At 42.6% G+C, this 24440-nt stretch overlaps 1 protein-coding gene across 2 annotated transcripts in view; it reads right to left on the bottom strand.

Annotated features, from left to right (window-relative positions):
• Snapc3 (small nuclear RNA activating complex, polypeptide 3, 50kDa) overlaps positions 1 to 24440 on the bottom strand; it is a gene marked incomplete in the record, with an annotated part of 35382 nt that overhangs the window by 10571 nt on the left and 371 nt on the right. For both annotated transcript variants that reach the window (XR_001234798.1, XM_013516308.1), the window contains 4 exon segments: positions 3177 to 3326; positions 5573 to 5677; positions 15411 to 15495; positions 23786 to 23863. Coding sequence is in view for 1 of the 2 variants with exons in the window: in XM_013516308.1 (XP_013371762.1) it covers positions 3177 to 3326; positions 5573 to 5677; positions 15411 to 15495; positions 23786 to 23863 (418 nt within the window).

The raw sequence follows: 24440 nt of genomic DNA, 5'->3' as shown, positions 1-24440 counted from the left end.
TCTTCATTATCTTTAATCCTCTATTTATAAATCATCTTGCGACCTACTCCTCTAAGGCTGTGCTGTTTCACCGTGGACAGATCATGGATGGAAAGCCATCACGTTCTGCACAGGTGGTTGTGGTGATAAAAGGATGTAACGGCAGGCCGTGGTGGTGCGCACCTGTAACCCTGGCAGCACTTGGGAGGCTGAGGCAGGAGGACTGCCGTGAGATGGAGGGCAGTCTGGGCTGCACAGTGAGTTCAAGACAAGCCTGAACTACACAGTGAGACCCTGAGTCCAAAAACTAAAAAATAAATAAGTAAATAAACTAACTTATCAATGCCGTGTCTGCCTGCTACAACACACGATCTATCACTTAATATACTTCTAAACCCTTAAAGTGGTAAGCTAGGGTCTAAAATAGAGATTCTCAAAGAATATTGCCTTAATTTGAGAACAAAACAGAAGTATCATACATAAAATTTTCTTCATTCGAAACACCTCTACAGTACATATTAAATGATTTAAGCAACTTAATGCCTGTTGACATAATTATTAATACAAAGTAAAATCTAAAAGACTAAAAACGGTCTCTCTAAATGGCATCCACTTGTAACCCCAGTGGACGAAAGGGCAGCGTAGAGGATCCGACTCCCCTCAGGAACAGTGAGTTTTAATTTCCAGTGGTAACTACAGACTAGTTTCCCTATCTTGTCAGTAACTCAGTTCCTTCAGCTGAGCAACTTGTAAGAGGAGAAAACAGCCAAGCTAGCGGAAGAAGTTACTCCTGCTATTGGTCCAGTGTAACCACAGTCTACGGTTACTATGTGTGCTTTACAAACAAAGTATCTACTACTCACTCCGATCATTATTTGACAGTCATTACTTATGTGCAATTTTACCGCAGCTGCTAGTTATTTCCTTGCTTGAAAATATTCAAATCAGCTGTAATAGAAGTGAAGAGACATTTCCACCCTCTGAGGTGGTGGAAGTGGTCCTCAGAGACCCTGAAGACCGGTTAACGGCACCTCTGTAGCTTAGAGTTATGTCACTGTTCTTCCTTTACTGAGGCTTTATAATAAGTAATGAAATACATGTGGTTTTTCTTGGGGTTCCTGTAAGACCTTTCGGAGATGCATAAAGTAAAGGCTGAATAATCTGAGCAAAATAAAAATGGGGAGCATGAGGAGCCATTAAAACGTGTAGTATCCTGGGGCAGGCGGAGGGCCCATGCTTGTGACCCTGGTACTGCACGGGCTGAGATAGAGGAAAGGCAGTTAGGACGCAGGCTGGGCAGCTTGAAAGACCGTCTCAAAAAATGCAAAGAGCTCAGTGGTAAGTATAAAAGCGCTGGGGATGTACCTTAGGGCCAAGGGCCTGGATTCGACCCCCAGTACTCAAAAACAAAACAATCTGCAGAAGACTGCTACTTGCTTTCCCTCTGAAGAAAAGCTTAATCTCCTATTTCCGGCCAGACATAGCTCATGCCTCTGATCCAAGTACTTGGGAGGCTGAGGCAGGAGGACTGCTGCGAGTTCAAGGCCAGCCTGGGCTACACGGTGAGTTCAAGGCCAGGCTGGACTATATGGCGAGATCCTGTGTCAAAAACCCAAGACATCACCCCCAACCTCTTACTTCCTGGTCTGCATACAGTCTTGAAATTTTTACTTATCATCTTGGTTTATCTCCAAAAGCACTGAGATGGCAGCTCTGAAGAACCTAACATCTTAAAACCATTTTGGCTAGGCCTAGTGGCGCACGCCTGTAATCCCAGCACTTGGGAGGCTGAGGCAGGAGGATCGTTGTGAGTTCGAGGCCAGCCTGAACCGCATAGTGAGACCCTGTCTCAAAAAGATAAAAAGAAGGAAAATGAAAAAATTTGAACACAACTGAAAAAAACATTTCAGTGCAAGCTGTGAACAAGTCAGTGTCCACGTCAGCCACGGAAAAGACAAGAACAGCCCCCGGTCACACAGGCCCAGCACACTGCAGCTGCACTGCAGCCTGTGAGTGGAAGGCACCAGAGCAGCAGAGAGCACACCCAAGCACAACTGCGCGTAGTAAGTCTCGAGCTGCGTCTGAAAATGAGTGCGACCCCAACAGACGCACGAAGGAAGGGGAAGGGCTTCTGACTCAGCTGAAACCCTCAGAGAAGTGAAGTGTGAAGGGTCAGAGGAAGATAATACATGAATTCACTGGCTGAAGCATGAGGCGTAGAGACGGGCTGCAGTGTGGGGTGTTAGCTTGGGAACCTCATTACAGAAGGCCTGCGTCAGTCTAAGAACGAAAATTGAGGAGCCTGCAGAAAGGCACTAGCAAAAAAGGACATTCTGTTGGTTTCTGTCTGAACTCTACCTGTCCCCTAGCTGTGGCAAATATCCTTCCACACACCTGCAGCAAAGACAGCTTCTCTCCAGCTGCAGGTCAGCAAGTCCAGGACCCTCACCAGGACCGCAGCAGGTAGCAATCACCCTTCCCCTAAGCTGAACTTGGGAAGGACCAGGCCCTTCCGCTTACATGGGGAAGCAGTCACTCTGACACCCTGTGGGCAGCCGGCCTGGCCCTTTGCTCCTTCCCAAGGATGTCGCTGAAACAGCACCGCACACCAGCAAGGGCCAACCGCACACAATCTCCCTGTACTGTTTGGTGCTGGTCCTGATACTTCCTGGCCTGTCCGTGCACACTGAAAGGGGAGGAAGCGGTACTAACTCCGCTGTCTCTCAGCCGACTCCAGTCTTTTGCAGGTGGTAGTTCTGACAGACGGAAACCCCTGGAGTGTGAAAAAGGAGTGTGAACAGTAAGTCAAAAGCTACAGTGAGGCTGCGGGGCTAGTTCACGGCAGAGCTCCTGCTTAGCATAGGAAGCCTGGGGCTCAATCCCCAGCACCCCTTCTCCCCACTCCCCTCGGTAAAGGCTACAGTGAGGTTCACCTGCATCAAATTGGAAAAGAGACACACTGGTCTGACAAGGAGCTGGTCACTAGTACCTAGGAAGGAGAGTCCATAGAATAACTGAGAAATAAATGAGAGATGAGGAAATCGAAACAGTCTTGCCTCTGGAAAAGCTCTGATGATCAAGGGGAGGAAGGGCACGAGTTCTGATGGACTCACATGGAAGCAGCATACACGACAACACTGATAAACCTGCTCGAGTTATCACTGTTTCCTTCCGTTTTGGGGGGAGGGGCACCTTACTTTGCTGATGTGCTCGGGAGCTTGGTCAGGAGTGTTGCTGAATTCACCACCGATCTGGAGGTCGCTGACACAGCAAATGGCATCCCTCAGCTCTGTGAGCTTCTGCCTCCCCAAAACCAGCATCGTCTGGAATGGTTTATGTTCTTTATGCTACAAGCCAAATAGCAAATAAATGTCCACTTACCAACAATGCAGTTAAACCACAAATTCCATCGCGACCAGATCTAAACGAAGTTACTGATTTTCTTAATAAATTGCCCTCATAACTGATTGTTCTGTGTTTTCTTTTTTTCCCAACACACAATCAAATTACCCTAAGGTCAGCCGACACGCAACCAGCGACAGACTTTACGCCAGTGGTGGCGATCCCGTGGCGCACGCTGCCGCAGGCTGGCTCTGGCACTGCGAGCTCCGAAAGGTTCACCATCATCGCCTCATGTCCCAAAACGCACTGGAGTTACTCCAACTAAGCAGTCCTAACCCGTAACCCCGGCCAGCACTGCTTTTCCTGTGAAACCTTCCCGTGGAGCACCTGGGTAACGCTCCTTAAAGGAAGAGCAGTTCTCTCCAGTTTGGCTGAGCCCGGCCCCGTTTCCATGGACTGATACGGACAGAGCTGGCTGGGACTTTTCCTTCTCCCTTCAGTTGGCTTTGAGCAGTGCACACTGGTCCAGCGAAGGTGCTGACGGCAGTCTTTGAAGACGGCAGCATGTTTCCCCGCCCCCGCAGCTCCCAAATGAACGCGTGAGCAGACGTGGGACGGAGAGCCACACTCCAGGACTGGGCGAGCCTTGAGGTAAGGGGCTGTGGCTTCCCAGGACACAAAAGATTACACATCAGAACTGAGGCACCAACGCCAGAACATCAGACACTACCTCAGCTGTGTGATGCACATGACTCTTTCTGCATGTCCTTCTTTCTGCGTCCTGCAGAGGCGATCTAGGGCCTCCCGCTCACAGCACTCACTCACTTCCCGCCACTCTCACCGTCACGCATCCTCAGGCCACGCCCTTCTTCACAAAGGAGTAAAACCTGGGTTCGGCCCTGGTCGAGGCCTTTGTTCCGGTGGCCAACATCATGGCTGGACTTGGGATCCCCTTGGCTCCTCACAACTACAAATGTGCCTTAGTGTCTTTATCCTCCCCACGGGCTGCACGGAAAGTGGTAGACTGGAATTAACTCACTAGAATTCCAGTAACTGCTCCACGGGATTACAAATACGAGCTTCCTGGACCGCAACAAGGACCCACTCCCTATACCCTCCAAAAAGTCTGGGGTCCCGTGTCTTCCCCTCTTCTTTCTGCCTTCGGCTGAGATGGTGCTTGTCCCTGTAGCCCTGTGTGGTGTGGCATGCATGCTCCTCTTGGGAAACCTAAGTAATAAAAACCTTGATGGCACTGACCTTTCTTTGTTACTACTTGATCCCCTTCACAAATTAAAATTCTATGGATATAACTCTCCTAGTTTAAACTAAAGTTTATGATTATGACGCCACTAAACTGACACTAGGACTTTGGAGGTTTTGGAGTACAACCTCACCCTGAAGTACCATCTTTAAGTTTTCCTGAATGTTACATCATCAAAGCCAGTCACTCTATATCCTATCCTAATGGTATATACTCAAAAGTTCTTTCTTTTTCGTTTGTTTTTTTTTGTTTTGATTGGTAATTTGAGAGCTGAAACAAGGTAATTAGCAGTACGTATACCCCAGAAAATTCACTGAAGCCTACTTATGTGTAAGTAGAATTTAGGTCTAGTAATATTTTGGTCAGACCTCTTCAAAGTTTAGGACAATCTATTTAGGACACACACTTTTGAGCTGGGCTATAGTTCTTTTTATTTGAGACTCCTCTAAGAAATTCCTGGGTCTGGGGATGTAGCTCAGTATACAGCATGTCCCTAGCACTGCAAAAAAACCCAAAAACCAAAAAACAAAAAAAACCTTGGATAACCTGACTTGTGAACTTTATGTACTTCATCGAAGAACTGTCTTTAGTCAATAATATCTCAAGTATTCCAAAGTGGTGAACAAAAGTCACTCCGTTCCTTTGCTTGTCACCCCTGTTGTCAAAGATTCACAGAACTAGACTCACTCTGGATTTGTATGAACTTCCAGCGGCTCTGGCACAGAAACCCAGCACGTGTCCCAGTACTTAACTGTAATCCTCCCGGTTACGACATGGTTTAAACCTCGACTTTATTTCTGATATTCCTTACGTAAACAAAGTTAGCTCTAAAAATAAGATGTTAGACAGACAGTATATCTGTAAGCATTTCTTTAAGGAAGTAAAATCTTTGGAAAAAGTGATTTGTGCATGAGGCCCTGAGTTCAATCCGCAGCCCCCACCTTAAATTCACCTTATTATCCACAAAAGCTGGAAGGTTTAACTACTTACCTTATGAAATATAATGGGGTACAAGATATTCACAGACAGGATAAGCTCCCCCTCTTCAATCATGTCTACTGGATTTTCAGGCTTTTTCCCCAGTGCATGTGACTCCTGAAGAAAAAACGAGAGCTTGAAATCAAACACTAATTCAGGCTCTGTAGTGTAACGGCTATTAGCAAGGCCTTGAGTCAGACAGCCCCAGGACTGATGTCTGATTTGGTTTTAGGAAAATTATTACAACTTCTCTAAGCTTTGGCTTCCTCTTCTGATTTTAAGACTTGCTGAGAATGGATACACACGTCATCTAATTTTAAAACTTGCTGAGAATGGATACACACGTCATCTAATAAGGGATACGCACACAGTTCAGCAGTGGAGCATCTGTCTAACATGGACAGGGCCTTAGATTTGGTCGCCAGCACTTCAGATTTTGGGCTCCGAATGAAACTAAGAAATTGGCTCCTTTTAAAAATGTTGTACCCCAGCCAGGTCTGGAGGCACACGCCTGTAATCCCAGCACTCAGGAGGCTGAGGCAGGAGGATCGCTGAGAGTTCAAGGCCAGCCTGGGCTACATAATGAGCTCAAAGCCATCCTGGAATACACAGTGAGACCCTGCCTCAAAAACGAACAAAAAACGTTGCACCACTGTTTATCCTGCCAGGCTCCTGGGAGCCTGGCAGACGCTGCGAAGTCTGAGACAGTGCAGAGGCGTCCGGCAGAGCGCAAGCACGGACTGACTGGTTACTTCATTTAGCCGCTTAGGAAGACAGTACTGTCAAGGTTTTGTGCCTGGCGCCTCAAGCTGGCACATGGTGACTCTCGCGCTGAGGAAGAGCGGTGGTCAGCAGAGGGTGCAGCACCTTAACTGAAGAGGAAACTGACCTGAGTGTCCCACAAATGATTTCTAAGATCCCATTTTAAAACCTGGGATTGTGATGTTTCAGTTCCTGTTGTACACCCGCCCCAATCACCCTCTTCAGAGTCATGCACGCTGCACGCTGGATGAGCCGGGGGTCCGTATTAACCGTAAGTGTCCTACACACGTGCAGTGGTTGCTCTGTACTGAGAAAATTGAGACGCTCAGGTGTGACGAAATATACTTAGGATTTTGTTGGAGGAAACAGGTGCACTTCATCTCCAGCAAAAGCGGAGTATAGTTTTTAAACTTTTATCCTTACAATTTAAATGATAATTTCAAAAAATTTAAAGAGAATGTTAGAGCATGTAAAAAAGAATAGCTTGAAATGCCAGTGTTATGCAAGTGTAAGTCAGTACTCCTGTTTTATCATCAGTGGCTAAGCACTTCATGCCGATTATATTAGATAGATTTTTGGGGGCGTTTTTTTTGCGGTGCTGTGGATCAAATCAAGGCCCTGTCCATGCTAGGCTAATGCTCCACCCCTGAGCTATATATCTACTAGATGATACATGTAAGTTCCCAGCAAGTTATCAACTTAGCAATTTTTTTTAAGAAGATGAAGCTGAGCTTAGAGAAGTAACAGTGCGGAAAGTCACAAGCAGCGCTGGCCCTGAGCAAGAAAAACACACTTGGAAGGTCCTAACCAAAACCTACAAAACAGGAAACAGGAAGGTATGGCCCATTCATAGGAAAATAAGAATGTAACAGGAACTCACACTGCAGAAATCCAGACACTGAACTTACTAGTAAAAGAAGTTCATTAATGGTTCCTACAGGCGAAAGCGAGATTCACAAATAAAGAGGTTAAGTCAACTCTCTCAAACGTGTTCAGTGAGCTCAAAGAAGCCATGAATAACTACAGGGAATTCACCAATATTCCTCATCAGAAACCAAGGAGACAAGACACACATAAAACCCTGAAAGAAATGCTGCTGACCATGAAATCTGACAAGGGCGTGGTGGCGCATGCCTATAATCCCAGTATTCGGGAGGCTGAGGCAGGATGATCACTGCAAGTCTGAGGCCAGCCTGGGCTCCAAAGTGAGTTTAAGGCCAGCCTGGATAACATAATGAGACCCTATTCCACACACACACAAAAATCTGGCAAAAGTATCCTTTAGGAATGAAGGAGAAATTGACACATTTTCAGATAAAAGCTGAAGGAGCTGGTCCTGTGGCACCTACTTGCAATTCCAGCGCTTGGGAGGCAGGGGTGTCACTGCAAGTTCAAGGCCGGCCTGCGCTACACAGTGAGTTCAAGGCCAGCCTGAAATACATAGTGACAGCCTATCTTAAAAAAAAAAAAGCTGAAAGAGTTCATTACCAGCAAATGTGCCTTATAAGAAATGCTGAAGCGTTCTTCCTAATAACTTGAAGTCATAACAAGAAATAAAGAACACTAGTAAAGGTAATTACATATATAAATATAAAGATATGGGTTTTTTTGTACTTTTTGGTTCATAACTCCTCTATTTTTTCCTGTGTTATTAAAAACAAATGGATAAAAAGTATTTACAAATGTATGCTAGCAAACACACAATAAATAAAGATGTAATCTGTAATAGCAGTATGTAGAGGGAGCTGGGCATGGTGTCTCTCACCTCAGCTTCTGGGAGGCTGAGGCAGGAGGATTGCTCCAACTTGGAGGCTGGCCTGGACTACACAGTATGTTCAAACTAGCATGAACTACATAGTGAGACACTGTCTCAAAAAACAATATAAAGAGAGAAAAACAGTATAGGAGTAGAGAGTTTGCATACTATTGAAATAAACTTGAGCCAATGTGGTGTCCTGTGCCTAGAATGCCAGCACTCTGGAGGCTGAGGAGAAAGACTAGAAGTTCCAGGTCAGCCTGGGCTACACGGCAAGTTCAAGGTCAGCCTGGACTACAAAGTGAGACCCTGTCTCAAAAAATGAGGAAAGGAAAGACGGGGAGGAAGGGAACAAAGAGGAGGGAGAGGTAGGGAAGAGGGGAAACGGAGGAGGAAAAGAAGAGGAGGAGGAACAGGGGGGCGGCAGCAACACCAAGAAGCAACTTTAACTGCTGGGGCTTGGATATGCTTCCAGGTCCCGCAAAGGTGCACCTTCGGAATACGTGGTCCCCAGGAAGCAGCTGGGAAGCGTTGGGAAGCCCGTATGAGGGGGCTAATAGGAGGTCCTTAAGGACCTGAAGGTGTGACGTGGGCAGGGACTGAAGTATTTCTTGTGGCACCCTGGTTAGCTCTCATGAGCGCAGTTAGAAAACCCTGACTTTGGCTCCACTCTGCCTCACTCTTGCTTCCTGCTTGCAGACGTGACACTTACTCTAGCACGCGCTCCTGCTGCTGCATCCAGCCATTATGTGAGCTCGCCAAGAGGGCCCTCTACAACCGACCATGGCTCTGACCCTCCGTTAACTGTAAGCTACCTAGAATTCATTTCTCTGTACAGCTAGCCTGTCTCAAGTATACCACTACAGAAATGAAAAGCTAAATAATACATTGGCCAAGAAGGCAAAAGACTTAACACCAAAAAGTACTGGAAGAAAATAAAGACCTAAATAAAAGGACAGACATCTCCCTCTCCTGTTCGTAGATTAGAAGACTTAATGTCATTACGATGTCAATATTCCCCAAAGTGACTAACAGATTCATTGCAATCCCTAACAAAATCTGAATCTATTTTTATTTTTTTGCAGAAACAGAAAAATACATCCTAAAATTCATATGGAATTTGAAGGGACGCTGAACCGCCAAGAAAATCTTGAAAAAGTTAAAGGTCTCACATTTCCCAATTTCAAAATGTACTACAAAACTACAGTAGTAAAAACAGTGCAGTTCCAGTATAAGGATGGACAGAGAAATAGACTAGGAAGAAAGAAGTTACACGGCCAACTGACTTTCCACAAGGGTGCCAAGGCCACTCAATAAGGCAAGGACGGTCTTTTCAGCAAACTGGTGGGAAAAATTGGTATCTACTACACGGAAAAGAGCGAAGCTGAACTGAATACCCCCCAAATTGATCCATGGGGCACTGAGGGGAGGAAACTGAAGACTGAGTAGTTGAATTACACAAAATGATAAGAGGAGACAAAGAAACAAAACAAAAACCCATCAGGAAGGTGCTCAGCAAGCTCAAAGATGATATAACTACACAAAAAATGGCCTCAGAATAATCAGAAAGCTTACAGAAAATACTAATAAAAAGCTAGCTGAGTCAAACAACATGATAAAAAAACATGAATGACCAGTTCAGTAAAGAATTAAGAGTCCATGAAAATCCATATTAAAAATTCTATTGAAAATATGAACAGCAGAAGGGACCACTGTGAGGACAAACTGTGAAAACCAAAAACCAGGGCGGATGCAGGTGACTATACACTCAGAGACACCTTAAAACAACAATATGGAAAATGGATTCTGTGCCGCTACATGACACAAGATGAATCTAAGATTAATTACAATTAGTGAAAAATCAGAAGACAGCACAAATGGTATAAAAGCTTTTTACAGAAGTAACTGGCAGAAAACTATCCAACTACAAAGAATTTAACATGCAGAGAAGCTAAGCATACACAACCCAAATAGCCACAATCAGAAAAGAACTGCTCCAAAACACATTACAGTCAAAATCCCAGAAGTCCAACACAAAGACAAAATCTTAAAAGCTGTTACAGAAAAACTCTAATTTATCACTTCTAAAGGTAAACCCATTAGAATTCCAGCAGACATATCAACTCACACCTTCAGGGCTAGGAGAACTGAAATGTTTCAAGGCTTAAAGAAAATGAAGTTCCATTAATAAATTACCTTTCAAAATTGATGTGGAAATTAGGTCTTTCCATGATAAAGAACACATTAAGAAAGTCATTACTATCAAATCAGCACTCCAAAAAATTCTTAAGGCTATCCTAGAAACAGACAACGAAGACGTCAACAATGCCAAGAAGTCTAATGAAGTGAACACACCTGGTAGGGCAAGCACTTAAACGGAAGAGGGGCAGGGAAGAACAATGATGGGAATGCATTAAACCTCAACACAATACCTCAGCAGTAACTCTCCACGTAAATGCTCTCAACTCTCCAATCAAAAGACAGGCTGGTAGACCAGATCAAAAACAAAACCCAACAGTACACTGCATATAACAAACATATGCTAATCCAAGAGGAAATTCACAGGCTAAAAATCAAAGGACAGAAAACACTGTTCCATGCCATGAGAGCCTAAAACCAAGCAGGAGTAGCTATTCTATTTTCAGACAAGATAGATTTCCAAAACTGATCAGAGAAGGGAAAGAAGATCACACTACATATTAGTAAAGGGAATAATTCAACAAGAGATAAGAATTATAAATACACATGCACTGAACACAAGCATGCTGAACCTCATAAAACAAATACTGCTGGACATAAGAGATCATGTAAACATCAACAGAATTATCCAGGGACTTTCCTACCCCACTCTCATACATAGGCAAAGCAACTGAACCAAACAACAACAACGACAACAACAACAGAAGTGAACTACATCTTTGAACAGATGGATTTGATATTTACAGTGTTCCACCCAACAACACAATACATACTCTTCTCAGCAGCACATAAAATGTATGCGCTAAAACAGACCACATACTTGGCCATAAAACATGCTTAAGTAAACATAAGAGAAATGAAGTTATTCCATGGGTATATTATCTGATCATACTGCAATAAATTAGAAATCAATGGCAAATGAAACCACAGAAATTATACAAACACATACAGATTACAGAAGAAATCAAAATAGAAGTCAGACAGTTCCTACAATTGCACAGTAATCCCACAACAATATACCACAACAATAAAACAACAATAAAAGCAATCCCAAGAGGAAGTTTCTAGCTATGGATGCCCACATCAGAAAAACACACTGAGTCCAAATTACCTAATGATGTGCTTCCTAGAAAAATAAGAACAATCCAAATCCAAAACTAACATGAGAAAGAAAATTATAAAGATCACAGCAGAAATTAATGAAACTAAGACTAAAAAATTTTTTTTAAAAAAAATCAATGAATTGAAGAGCTGATTCTTTGAAAGAATAAACAACATAGACAAACCCTTAGCTAATCTTACCAAAAAAAAGAAAAACCCAAATCTATGGAACTAGAAATAAAAAAGGTGAAACCACAAGACACCACTGAAATCCAGAAGATAATTAGTAACTACTTCCAAAAGCTGTATTCCAATTAACTGGAGAGTCCAGAAGACGTGGATAGATTCCTAGATACATATGAATTACCAAAACTGAATCCAAAAATGTAGAAAAACACTGAATAATCCAATCACAGGCTATAAAATTGAGGGAGTAATAAAAAAAAATACCAACTACTCACCAATTAATTCAACTACGAAAAGTCCAGGATCCAAGGGACTCATGAGTGAATTCAGCAAGAACTTCAGAGCAGACCTAATGCCAGCCAATACAGTACTCCTCAAACTCTATGATGAAACTGCAAGGAGTACTGCCATACTAATTCCTGGAAGCTAGCATTACCTTGATTCCAAAACCAGACAAGGACTCAACCATAAAAGAAAACTACAGGCCAATCTCTTAAATGAACATAGATGCAAAAATCCTAAACAAGATACTGGTAAGCAGAAAGTAACAAATCACCAAAAAGATCACATATGATGACCAAGTAGGCTTCATTCCAGGGATACAAAGATGGCTCAACATATACAAATCAATAAATGTAATACATCACATAAACCAAAGCTAGCACAAAAATCACATGATCATCTATCTCAACAGAGAAAAAAAAAGCCTTGACAAAATCCAACATTCATTCATGATTAAAAATCTACACAAAACAGGTATAGAAGGGCTTTATCTCAATCTGATAGAAGCAATTTATAACAAACCTAATGCCAAGATTCTGTTAACTGGGGAAAAAGTGAAACCTTTTCTTTAAAATCAGGAACAAGACAAAGATATCCACTTTCACTACTTCTCTTCAAGATAGTACTCAAAACTTTAGCCATAGCAATCAGGCAAGAGAAAAAAAATAAATAGGATATGTTAAGGAAAGGAAGAAGTCAAACTATCTTAGTTTTCAGACAACATGGTCCTTTACATAAAAGACCAAAAAATTCTAGAAATACAAATTCAGCAAGGTAGCAGGATACAAAATCAACACACAAATATCAACAGTGTTCCTATAGACCAATAATGAATCCACTGAAAAAGAAACTAGAAAAAAAATACCATTTACAATACCTTTCAAGAAAAATTAAATACTTAAGAATTAACCTAAAAAGTCAAAAACCTCTATATAAAAACTATAGTACTCTGAAAAGGGAAATCAAACAGGACATCAGAAAATGGAATGATATCCCGCATTCCTGGACAGACAGAACCAATCCTGCCAAAATGGCCATACTTCCAAAACTGATACGTAGATTTAATATATTCTATATATTAATCCCAATCAAAATATCTCAATCAAAATATCAATGGCATTCTTTATACAACTAGAGAAAACAACTCTAAAATTTATATGGAACCAACAGAGACTGAGAATAGCAAAAGTAATCCTGGGCAACAAGAGCAAAGCAGGAAGCATCAGAATCCTCGATTTCAAGTTATATTACAAAGCTACAATGATAAAAACAGCATAGTATTGGCACAAAAACAGCCACGTGGATCAATGGACCAGAACAGAGGATGGAGAAACAACACTAGGTGCATTCAAGCCATCTGGTCTTTGACAAAGGAATGAAACATACACTGGAGGAAAGAAACTCCCAGTAACAATGGTGCTGGGAAAACTGGCTATATACAGAAGACTGAATCTAGACCCTATCTCGCAGCACACACCAAAACAAAATCAAAATGGATCAGAGATCTAAACAGACACAGAAACAATTAATGCACTGGAAGATAAAATAGGTAAAACTCTTAAAGACATAGCCATAGGCAAGGAGTTCCTGAACAGAATCCCAACTGCACAAGAAAGAGCATCAACAAATGAAACTATACCAAACTAAAAAGCTACATAGCAAAGAAAACAACCAACGGAGAGAAGAGACAATCTATAGAACGGGGAAAAAATATTTGCCTGCTATGCTTTGGACAGACGACTAATATGTAGAATACATAAAGAACTCAAAAAAATATGATTCCCCCTAAAATGAAAGATCCAAACAAAAAATGGGCAACTGAAGTGAACTGACACTTCTCAGAAGTACAAATGGCCAAAAAATCCATTAAAAAATGTTCAACATCTCCGACCATCAGAGAAATGCAAATTAAAACAACACTGGGTTTTTATCTTACCCCAGAAAGTACGGGTATCATCAAGAAATCTAAAAATAAATGCTGGCAAGGCTGTGGGGAAAAAGGAACCCTTCTATACCGTTAAGAATCTCAACTAGTACAACCACTGTAAAAATCAATATGGATATTCTTCAAAAAATAAAACTAGGAATTCCATTTATCCATCTATTTCCCTTCTAGGGATCTTCCTGAAAGTGTTAAAGACATCACATCAGTGATATGTGCACGCCTGTGTTTATAGCAGCATGACTCATACTAGCTGAATCTTGGAAGTGGCCTACATGTCACCAACAGATGAAAGGATAAAATGTGGTATTTATACACAGTGGAGTAATACTCTCCTCTAAAGATGGATAAATGAGTCCCTTGTAAGAAAACGGAGGCACACTGAGACCATAATGTTAAGTGAGATAATAAACACTGCATGGCTTCTCTATATGAGAAACCTGAAGTATAAACAAAGAGCAAAATACCAGAGAACAGAAAACCGGGAGCTAGATCTTTGCAAATGAGACGGTGACCAAGAGATGAAAGGAGCGGGCCGGGAGGGAAGGGCGAGGAGATTCTGAGACAACTAAGCCGTGTTATGTACATGCACCGACTCCTGACAATGAATGCAGCCATCATGTACTACAAGCACGTACTAATAAAACAACAGGCAAATTCACAGAAACAAAAAATAGAACAGAAATCGCCAGAGGCAATGCGAATTTGAATTACTGCATAGTAGGTATAAATTTCTGCTTGAGATGAAGCAAAGTCTGGAAATAGTGCTGATGTTTACACAGCATTGTGAATGTACTTAATTGAACACTTAAAAGTGGTTAATGTAAGTTTATACGGTGTAAACGCAAGCACAAAAGTAAGTGGGAGAGGCGTGATGGCTGCAGCCCTTCCGCACGGCCAAAGTTCCCCCGAGTCTGACACACGGTACACGGACTCATCATGCCTAGTAGCTCCTAATTACTCAATATTCATATTAAATTGTTCCTAGGGCTGTACAACAGGGATAATGAATTAGAATTAAGAATGTGGCTAAATGGTGGGTATGGTGGTACATTTCTCTGATCCCAGGTCCCTTGGAGGGGGGCTGAGGAGGAAAATCTCAAGTTCAAGGCCACCACGGGCAACGGAGCAAGACCTGTCTCAAAATGAAAAGCGGGGAAGCAGCTGGTGTAGCTCAGCGGTGGAACACCCCTAAGCTGGATTCCTAGTACCCCACACACACACACACACACACACACACACACACAAAGTAAAATCAAAAGCAGAACAAACATATACATGTGCAAACTCCCTATGACGAATATGATTTTTATATCTAAATTGTACCAATAAACATAATTAAGAAAAAAAGAGAGCAGAACAAAAAGACCAGGAAAACGGTAGGCAAAAAGCCTAATACTGAGAGGGTAAGACCAAACTAACACCAAAAATACGGCAGAGATGAGGCGAACATACAGCGCCTTGAGTTCTGTGGGTCCTTTTCTCTCAGCAGTTCCCAGTCCCAGTTGCGGTTTTCTTGTCAGCTGAGCACATCTAATGCGAAGCCACCGTACAATTCTCACTCAGCCAATAACAGAGTTTACAGTCTCACGGGAAACAAAGGTGAAAGACGAGAACCTTACCATCTCATACGCAAATGTTTCTTGTCTGCAGGCACGATCTATTGTTATGGTTTCTTCACGATGTTCCAAGAAACTTTTTCTAGCCCTGTCGAAGATACAAGAAAAATCAAAGTCCAACACTGCAAAGCATCTTTAAAATTTAACTTTTTATTTTGGATCAATTTTAGAATTAAAGTGGCAAAAGTAATACAAAGAGTTTCCATACACATATAGATATATATATATGTTATCCCTTACCTAATGTCCCTTACATTAACATCCTGTATGATCAGATTAAGAACAGGATTATTACATTTATACAATTTTTAACTGAATGCCTGTTTTTTCTTGAGCTTATTTTTTCCCTTGTACCCTCCCTCTGCCGCAGTTCCTCAGGCTCTCTGTGTCTGTCACATTCTTGACACTTGAAGAGCTCCCATCAGTTTGTAGCACGTCCTTTAATTTGGCTTTCATTTTGGTTCCTCCTGACTGGATTAAAACTGGCATTTCTGGCAAGGATACCACAAGAATGACTTCCTTCTTGGTATACCATTTTGAGAGGTTCATGAGATGTTATGTTACCTCAGTTAAGTTCCTGTCCTCCAAGTTCTTCCCCTAAAAAATACTTTATCTGAATCTGAAAAATACTTTAGGGGAGGTAACACTGACCAGGCAAACCCTGTTTCCCCTCAAGCTTTTCACCCAGGAATTCTGCCTTCAACGTTACCCTAGTACCTGCCTTAGAGATGATTCTCCAGCTCTCTCCTCCCACATCTATTCCCCGGAACTCCACCATGAGGAAGACCTACCTCTACCCCTTTACTCATCTGATCGTTTATATTAGTACAGACTGGTTCTCACACTAGTACAAGCTTCCTCTCAGGGTTAAATGAAGTCTACAACCATCATAGGTTCGACGCTCAAAGCGTTCCGGCTTTGGTCATTAGGAATTCCTTCTGGCTGGCTTCTGTTCAAAGGCCCCCATCTTTCTTTTGAGCGTTTCCTTACTTTTTCAACCACAGCATGTCCAAGGTCCATCCTAATTTTTCCTGTTTTGAACCGGGAGTCAACTAGTTCCTTTCCTGGAGCAGTATTTTAGACACTGGAAGCTAGATATTCTCAATACTGTGGTCACTGCTTCTACACCCGTCAGGCGAGAAAGGCAGGAAATGCACATGTGCATGCCAGCTCCTGTATGTATTTTTGTCTTACATACTTAAAATCCTAAGTTTGTATCGATATTTCTAAGCTTAACCTAAAACCAAGATTTAACTAAAGCCTTCAACCTTTCCTTGTTTATAACGTCTTTCTCCAGAAATGAGAACCCCAGCTCTCATATGACTGCAACCTTAATGTTCAATTCTAGTAAATGCATAAAAGCACCTGTGAAACTGCTAATCTGCACTCCTATGAGGATACAAACCTATGGAGACTTCTTTAGTCTTCAGCCCTACAACAGTACGACCCCGGCATGCTCAGGCGGACAGGTCAGCGCCCCCTTCCCAGCCTCTCCAGGGTAACGGCACTCATCCGTAAAGCTAGTCCCCCCCACCACCGGCCACTGCTGCCGCGGCTGCCGCTCCCTGTGCCGGGGCTCAAACGCAGGGCGTCACGCATGCTCAGCACACACGCCTCTTGAGCAACACCCTCGCCCCTCACTTGTCAGTCCTTGTGTTACCGCTTCAGTCCCCTACGCACGCCCCGGGTGGCTCTGCGTGGGTAGTTTAGGGCACGTGGAAGACGTGTGGAGCGCTGCTCTGCTTCCGGAGTCTGAAGAGTCCCGCTCTTTGTTCCTACTCACCTACTGCCGTCCTCTCCCTTCTTCCTACCCGGCCCACTCACGCCCTTCAGCCAACCCCCAAGCTCTGGACCTTGACCCTTTAGACATCTTTCCTCTGCCAAGCCGTGCCCGTGAGGCGGGTGGAGAGCGCTCACAGCACGGGGGGAGGGCTGCGCTTCCCGGTCTGACACGCCAGCTCAGGAGGATCCCTGCGGCGCAGTCGCGGGCACCCTACAACCTTCCCCACCACCCACTCCTGTGCCCAGCTTTTCCGGGCACCCTGAGGGTAGCTTTCCAGCAAGTCCCACTGACACAGCACCACAGCAGTTTTTCCGCCGCTCCGTGAGCAGAGCCAGGCCCTTTCCAACGGGTCTGGAACTCAGTCCTGGTGAGAGAACGAATGGACTTGCTGAGCATTCTCCTTCAGCCCCTGGGATAGGGTGCACCTTTTCATGCTCTTTCTGTTTTACCCCTGAGCTAGGCGTCCAGCCACTTTGTTTTTTGGAGACAGGGGCTTGCTATACATAGTAGGTCAGACTGGCCTTGAACTCACCATGTAGCCCAGGACGACCTTAACTTGTGGCAATCCCCCTGCCTCAGTTTCCTAAGTGCTGGGATTATAGGCGTTCACCACGCTTCAAGGCCTCCTTAGTTCACCCAGGTGGACTTGAACTTGCCATCTTGCTACAGCCTTGCAGAGTGCTGGGATTACAAGTGCACCACAGCGCCCAGCTTCCTTTCACTTCTTTGCTAACACCACATTACTCTAATCCTACATTAAAGCGAGTAATTCCTTAGACCAACCTTTCTCAACTACTGTTCAGTTTTTTCCTCCTAACTGAACTCAGACTGATACAAAAGGGGAGTAAAATACACAGATATCTATGATGTTGCCATTTTCCCGCCTCAGCCTCCATGATGCTTGGGATTACAGGCATATGCCACCACGACTGGCTATAATAGTTCTAATTATACATGTTTTGTTGTGTTAGCTATTTTTTTCCATTATGAGATGTATTTTCTTATTTATTTTTTAAAAATTGGAAGGGAGAGCCGGGCGCAGTCTGGGACTATAACCTTAGCATTCGGGAGGCTAAAGCAAAGATTACTTAGACTCAGGAGTTTGAGACCAACCTGGGAAACACAGAGATGACCTGTCTAAAAAAAAGTTGGAAGCGAGTATTAGTTGGAAGGGAGGCTGGTTATTCCTCTTTTCATTCTGGTGGTTACTTTGGCTGTTTAACCAAACAACCAACATAAGGGTGTTTTTTTGTTTTTTTGTTTTTGTTTTTTCTCCGGTACCGGGAATTGAACTCACAACGTTGCGCTTGCTAGGCAGGTGCTGTGCCACTGAGCTAAATCCCCAGCCCCCTAAGAGTGTTTTTTAACACCCTTATTTACCCTGTGTTTTGTGGTACCAGAGATTAACCCAGGGCCTTCACACTGAACTAAATTTCCAGTACTTTTAAAATCTTTTTATTATTTTGAGATAGGGTCTCACTAAATTGAGAGGCTAAGTTGCCCAGGCTAGCTTGAATTTGTGAGCCTCATGCCTCAGCCTCCCGCAGTGCCAAGTTCCAAGCATGAGCCACTACAGTCAGCTCTCATTTTCTTATTTAACTTTTTACTACCTAGTCTGCCAGAGCTCTTTTCTTCTCAGTGTTATTTAAAAGTTTCCCAATGGGGCTGGGGATAGCTCAGTGGCATAAGCGCCTGCCTAGCAAGCACAAGGTCATGAGTTAGATCTCCAGTACCACAAAAAAAAAAAAAAAAAAGTTTCCCACTGCCTACACTTTAGCCTCTTTTCTTCTCCCATCTTTTCAGCTGTAGTATTATAATATTTAACCTTGTATGTTAGATGGTCTGCTGGAAATTTCTGAGCCCACAACTGGCTGGGTGAAGTTCACCCTCTAGACTGCCTTCAGCAATGGTGGTGGGTGCAGGAATTATCCTCGTTCTTGCATGTTTAAAGGTGTTTTGTGTTTTTTCCTATAGCTTTGATATTTGAAGGATATGGCAACTGGACATAGAATCTTTGTTCACACTTTCACTGAGTTTCCTAAAAGGGTGCAACATTGTAGCCCTACTTTGTGTACAGCTTTGCAACAATATTTCATACAAATTTGCCTTTAGGTTATCTACTCTTTCTGCTTGGAACCCTGGATGACTTTACCTTTATTTCTGAAATATGACAGCTTCCTTAAGCTGTCTGTCGAAGGAGACAAGTCTGTGTTAATTTTTGCAGTTACCCAGGGAGCTGAAATTATCAAATTTTAGATTCTTTTTTTTGCACTTCTACATTTTTTTTTGGACAGAGTCTCCTTGTGTAGTTCAGGGTGATCTAGAATTTCAGACAATCCTCTTGCCTTAGTCTCCCAAGTGCTGGGATTACAGGCATGTGCTACCACATCTGGCTTTGGAAACTTCTGTTGTATTTTAAAATATGAACTGTTCCACTCCTTCATTTTTGTTACTAAGGGACTCCAAATATGAATATTGTATCTTCTTTGCCTATTTTCCATTCCCAATACTTTCTCTGACTCATTTTACTTTTTAAAGTCATTTTCAATTCTTTCAGTTGCCTTACGCCTTCTTTAACTGCCTAATAAATTTCCATTTGAATCTAGTTCATAATTTATTCACTTACAATTTTATCTTTTTTTCTATCTCTTTCTTCCATTTCATCAATTTTATTTTCATTTCTCCTTTTATTCATCATTTCCACTTTGTTTTAAAATTTCTAATTCAAGATGCTTTTATACCCTCAAATATTTTGTTGCTACAGTCTGTAGCCAACATTCTGTCTGCAGTGTAAACACAGATTTTCTTCTGTTTCCTGGTTATTTTCCGGGGGATAGGGAAGTAGTCTTCCAAGCTGATCTGTATAAACAGTTGCTTCCTGGTTTTCTGCAATACATTCTCCTTGCATTTTATCTTTGTTGTTTATTTTCATGATACTTGGGAATGGTGGTAGTAATTTACAAGACTCCCAATTTATGGCACTCTATCATTCTAGCAGTGTCCAGATACTACTAAGAGTTTAGGTTTTTAAAAAACTGGAGTTTTGATCATGGGAGAAGAGTTGTGAATTCTCTAATTTTGTAGTTCTCTTTTTCTTGCCTACAGAAGTGAGTGGAATGAACAAAAGGATCAAACTAAAATAGCTATTGATTAAAAAGGAGCGGCAGCTTTTGGGAAACAGGAACAAGGTTTTAGTAGTATCTTGTACAGTAGTTAACAATTTATGATTCCCAGGATCAAAAAATTTCGTAAGTGCTGAAGATCAGTCACGTAGCTTGCTACGAAGTAAGCAGAGTGGCATGTATCAAAGAATCGGCAGACAGTGACTACCTTTCTTTCCCCTTCCATGCACGACTCAAGTAGCTCCTTCTTTAGACAGAGGCAGAGAGAAAGAAAAAGCAAGGAGATATAAATTTAGGCTTTTCCCACAAGTCTAATGTTTTACAGGAATATTAACATTAATATTAAATCACATTTTAAATGTAATAGCTTCATCGTACATCAAAATAATCCCAGTTGAGGAATACACCAGTGACTCATTTTTCATGGGAATACATATAAAATTTGGTCTACATATCCTAAATTTGGAAAGACTAGAAGACAACTAAGACAACCAAGAAGATCTGGGTAACTGAGGAGTAGAAAGCAATCAGTGGAGGTGCATATTAAAGTCCTAATGCTAATATGTTAATAGAATACTTCTAAGCCAATTAATATATTAACCATAGTAAGAAAAAATCCTCCTTTACCATCAACCTTCTTTTCTCAGTCTGTCTAAAATCCAGTTTCTCACATTTTACAAAAGTTTTATTCCACTCATTCTACATATTATTGGCTCCCTATTATGTGCTACAGCTCTAGGAACTGGGTTCTAGCAGTAACAGATAAAGCTTATGGAACTTTTTTCTTAGTTCCCTGAGGATTGAACCCAGGGAGCTAAGCGGGTTAAGTATGAGCTCTGCCATGAGCTACATCCCCACCCCCACTTACGGAAAATGTTTTGCTATTGTTTACAGATAGAGTCTCAATACACAGCCCACGCTGGCCTCAAATTCCTGATCCTCTAGCCTCAATGTCCTATGTGCTGGGATTACAGTGTGTGCTACCATGCCCAGCTACAGAACTTCCAAGCACTGCATACCATAAATGTGTTATTTCAACAGAGAAGCACAGGGTTGCTACACGAACATACAAGAAGACCTAAATGGGACCCTCAGTTCTTTAGCAAAGCCTTGAAGGATAAGAAGTCAGGAAGGCAGGAGGATAAAAGTATCCCAGACAAGTAACTGAAGTGAGAAAACACATTCCAGGAACTGAAAGTGCATTATGGCTGGCCCACTTCAGGCACCAAGCTAAAAAGATCAACAAAATCCATCCCACAGAGGCCTTTGTGAACCACTTAAGGGCTCAGGACTTTAGCATAAGGGACACTGGAAGATTTTAAGCAAGAAAATGCCAAAATCAAATTTACATCTTAGACAGATCTAACTAACCAACAACAGTTACAAGGCATCAAGTGAGGCCAGGCAATACAGGACGACTTTCAATGAGCCTACTACACTTTAGACCTGTTAGAGTGAAGGCAGCATCAGGGATTCTCCTTCCTAACGGAGAGATGGGTTGTGGTAATACGGAAAGCAATCTTAAGAATGGAGGGAGGACACGTACATCCTGAGACATGTGAAAAAGTGGTTGAAAATAAATCTAGAAGGGCAGACTTGGGATATATATGAAAGGCTTTCAAAACCTAGCTAAAGAGTTTTGAAGTTTTTCCAAACAGCAGATGTAAAGTCACTGGCAATTTCCAAACAAAAGAGCATACTCAGGTGAGTCGTGACTGGATTTAGGAAGACAGGAGTCTTTCACAGCACTCTAGATGTTGCTAAGGTTAATGTTTGCAGAGGAAATGAGGAACAAATTTGGTAGTTGCTACAAAAGAAAACCAAGGTAGCACTGAGATGACTGCCTGAATATCTGAAAGGGACAGCAGAAAGGGCAGGCTCATGGATGACAGAACACAGCTGGGGGGCATAAAATCAGTCCACTGTAAACTAGAAGTTACACATTTCATTATTATATACACCATGTCTCTATAGTATTATCATACAGCAACTCTTCTCAAAATGTGGTTGACGGAGTAGGATGGATCTGTGAGCTATTTGTCACCCAATTTGCACAGAAAATGAAAGCATTCAGAAACTTTCATTACAAGCTGACAGTACCTTCTGCAACAATAAAAATTTGAACAACAACAGTAATATAGGGGCTGGGTATTTAGCTCAGTGGCACAGCACCTGTCTGGCCAGCACGAGGTCATGAGTTCGATTCCCGGTACAGGAAAAAAAAAAACAAACCACCAATAAAATATTTGAACTTATACTGTGTTTGACTTTTTAAAATTCCACTTTTTCTACTAATTCATTTTTATACTATTGTACAAAAATATGAAACTGTCAGTGATTAAAAATTAAAAAACACCAGGTGTGGTGGCACACGCCTGTAATCCCAGCACTTGGGAGGCTGAGGTAGGAGGACTGTCACGAGTGTGAGACCAGCCGGAGCTACAAAGTGAGCTCAAGGCTGAGCTGAACTGCATAGTGAGACCCCGCTGCAAAAAGACAAAAACAAAAACAAAAACAAAAACAAAAACAAAAACAAAAAAATAGCAGAAGCAACTGGTCCTTTTCCACAGCTACTCTGAGAAATGTCATCGGAGTATTTACCTTGCACCCCAAATCTAAGTAGATTAACTCTACCTTTGTAAAGATTCAAAAGTAAATACAAGCCAGGCCTGGTGGCACATGCCTGTAATTCCAGCACTCTGAGAGGCTGAATGGGATAGCAGACTCAAGTCCAGCCTGAGCAATTTAGTGAGTTAGTAAGACCCTGTCTCAAAATAAACAATAAAAAGGGCCAGAAATGTAGCTGAATGCAAAGACCCTGGGTTTCTCCTCCTCTAAAAAAACTTTAAGTACAAATTTGAATATGGATGGGATATCAGAGATTGAAAATTTTAAGTTTTCTTAAGTCTAATAATACCTCCATACTTTTAGGAGCTCTATGTTGGAGTACTTAGGGGTAAATTATGATATTTACAATTTACTGAATAGTACAGCAAGAAAAAAAGACATATCTGCATCTCATACTTATCCAGATAAGGAAAACAGGGCCAAGTATTAACAACAGTTGAACTTAAGGGGTGGGCATATGGATAAGAATACTATACTTTCAAATTTTCAAAATATAACGTTCAAAAATAAGTTTAAATAAGTACCCAAGGGCTGGCAGTATAGCTCAGTGGTAGTTAGCATGTACAGGGCTCTGGGTTCGATCCTGACACCAAAAATTAAATAAGTAACATATAACTAGCAGGAGTGGTGGCACAGGCCTGTAATCCCAGCACTGAAGAGGCTGAGGCAGGAGGATCACCAAAAGTTCAAGACCAGCCTGGGCTACATAGTGAATTTCAGGTCAGCTTGAGCCACACAGTGAGACCTTGTCTCAAAACAAAACACAACACAACAAAACAAAACACAACACCTGCAAAACAAATAAATAAGTAAGTAAAACATAACCAAGGCAAAGTCATCCATACCTCAAAGTCACCAGTTCAGTATCCTCTGGGATGACTTCTGGGTCTTCACCTTCCTCAAGGCATTTCAGTTTGTCAACGCTAAAACAAAAAGAAGGAAAACGTTAAGCTTAGCCATACATCTTGTCCCCAGAGAGCCACGGCTGTGTCCTCAATACACCACGGAACAACTAAGAAGTCCGATAAAATCCAGCAGGGGGCTTAGAGAACGCCAGAAGACAAGGCGATGACTCTGTGCAGATAATCTTCACGGCCGATAGAAAGCGGCTTGTGCAGTTAAACCGAGAAAGATCAAAGTTATTTTTGCATTTTCACCCAGGTAAGGCACTCTGGGGGAACATCTCAGTAACGGCATGCGCGCAAGGTCCCCTGCAGGGACCACAGCTGATCGCGGCGTTAATGCTCCTCGGATTAGGTCTCCCGCAGCTCCCTCCTTACTCAGGTTCCTCCATTGTCAAAGTGCCTGTCAACGGCAGAGCCTCATCGCCGCTCCCCTGCTGCTTTTCTCTACTAACAAACACTAAACACAAAACATCAGTCTCCTGGGGCCCCTGCACCCCGCCGGACTCGCGCGTTCGCACCCCCGGCCTTCTCCCGGCGAGGCCCGGGCGGGGTGCGCGGCTCGAGGGCGCGGTCCCGCGCGGAGTCCGAGCCCCAG

The sequence above is a fragment of the Chinchilla lanigera genome, unplaced genomic scaffold, assembly GCF_000276665.1.
Source record: "Chinchilla lanigera isolate Chin_1 unplaced genomic scaffold, ChiLan1.0 scaffold00033, whole genome shotgun sequence".
Taxonomy (NCBI): Eukaryota; Metazoa; Chordata; class Mammalia; order Rodentia; family Chinchillidae; genus Chinchilla; species Chinchilla lanigera.
The sequence above is the reverse complement of the archived record's forward strand: the minus strand, read 5'-3'. Positions and strand labels throughout refer to the sequence as shown.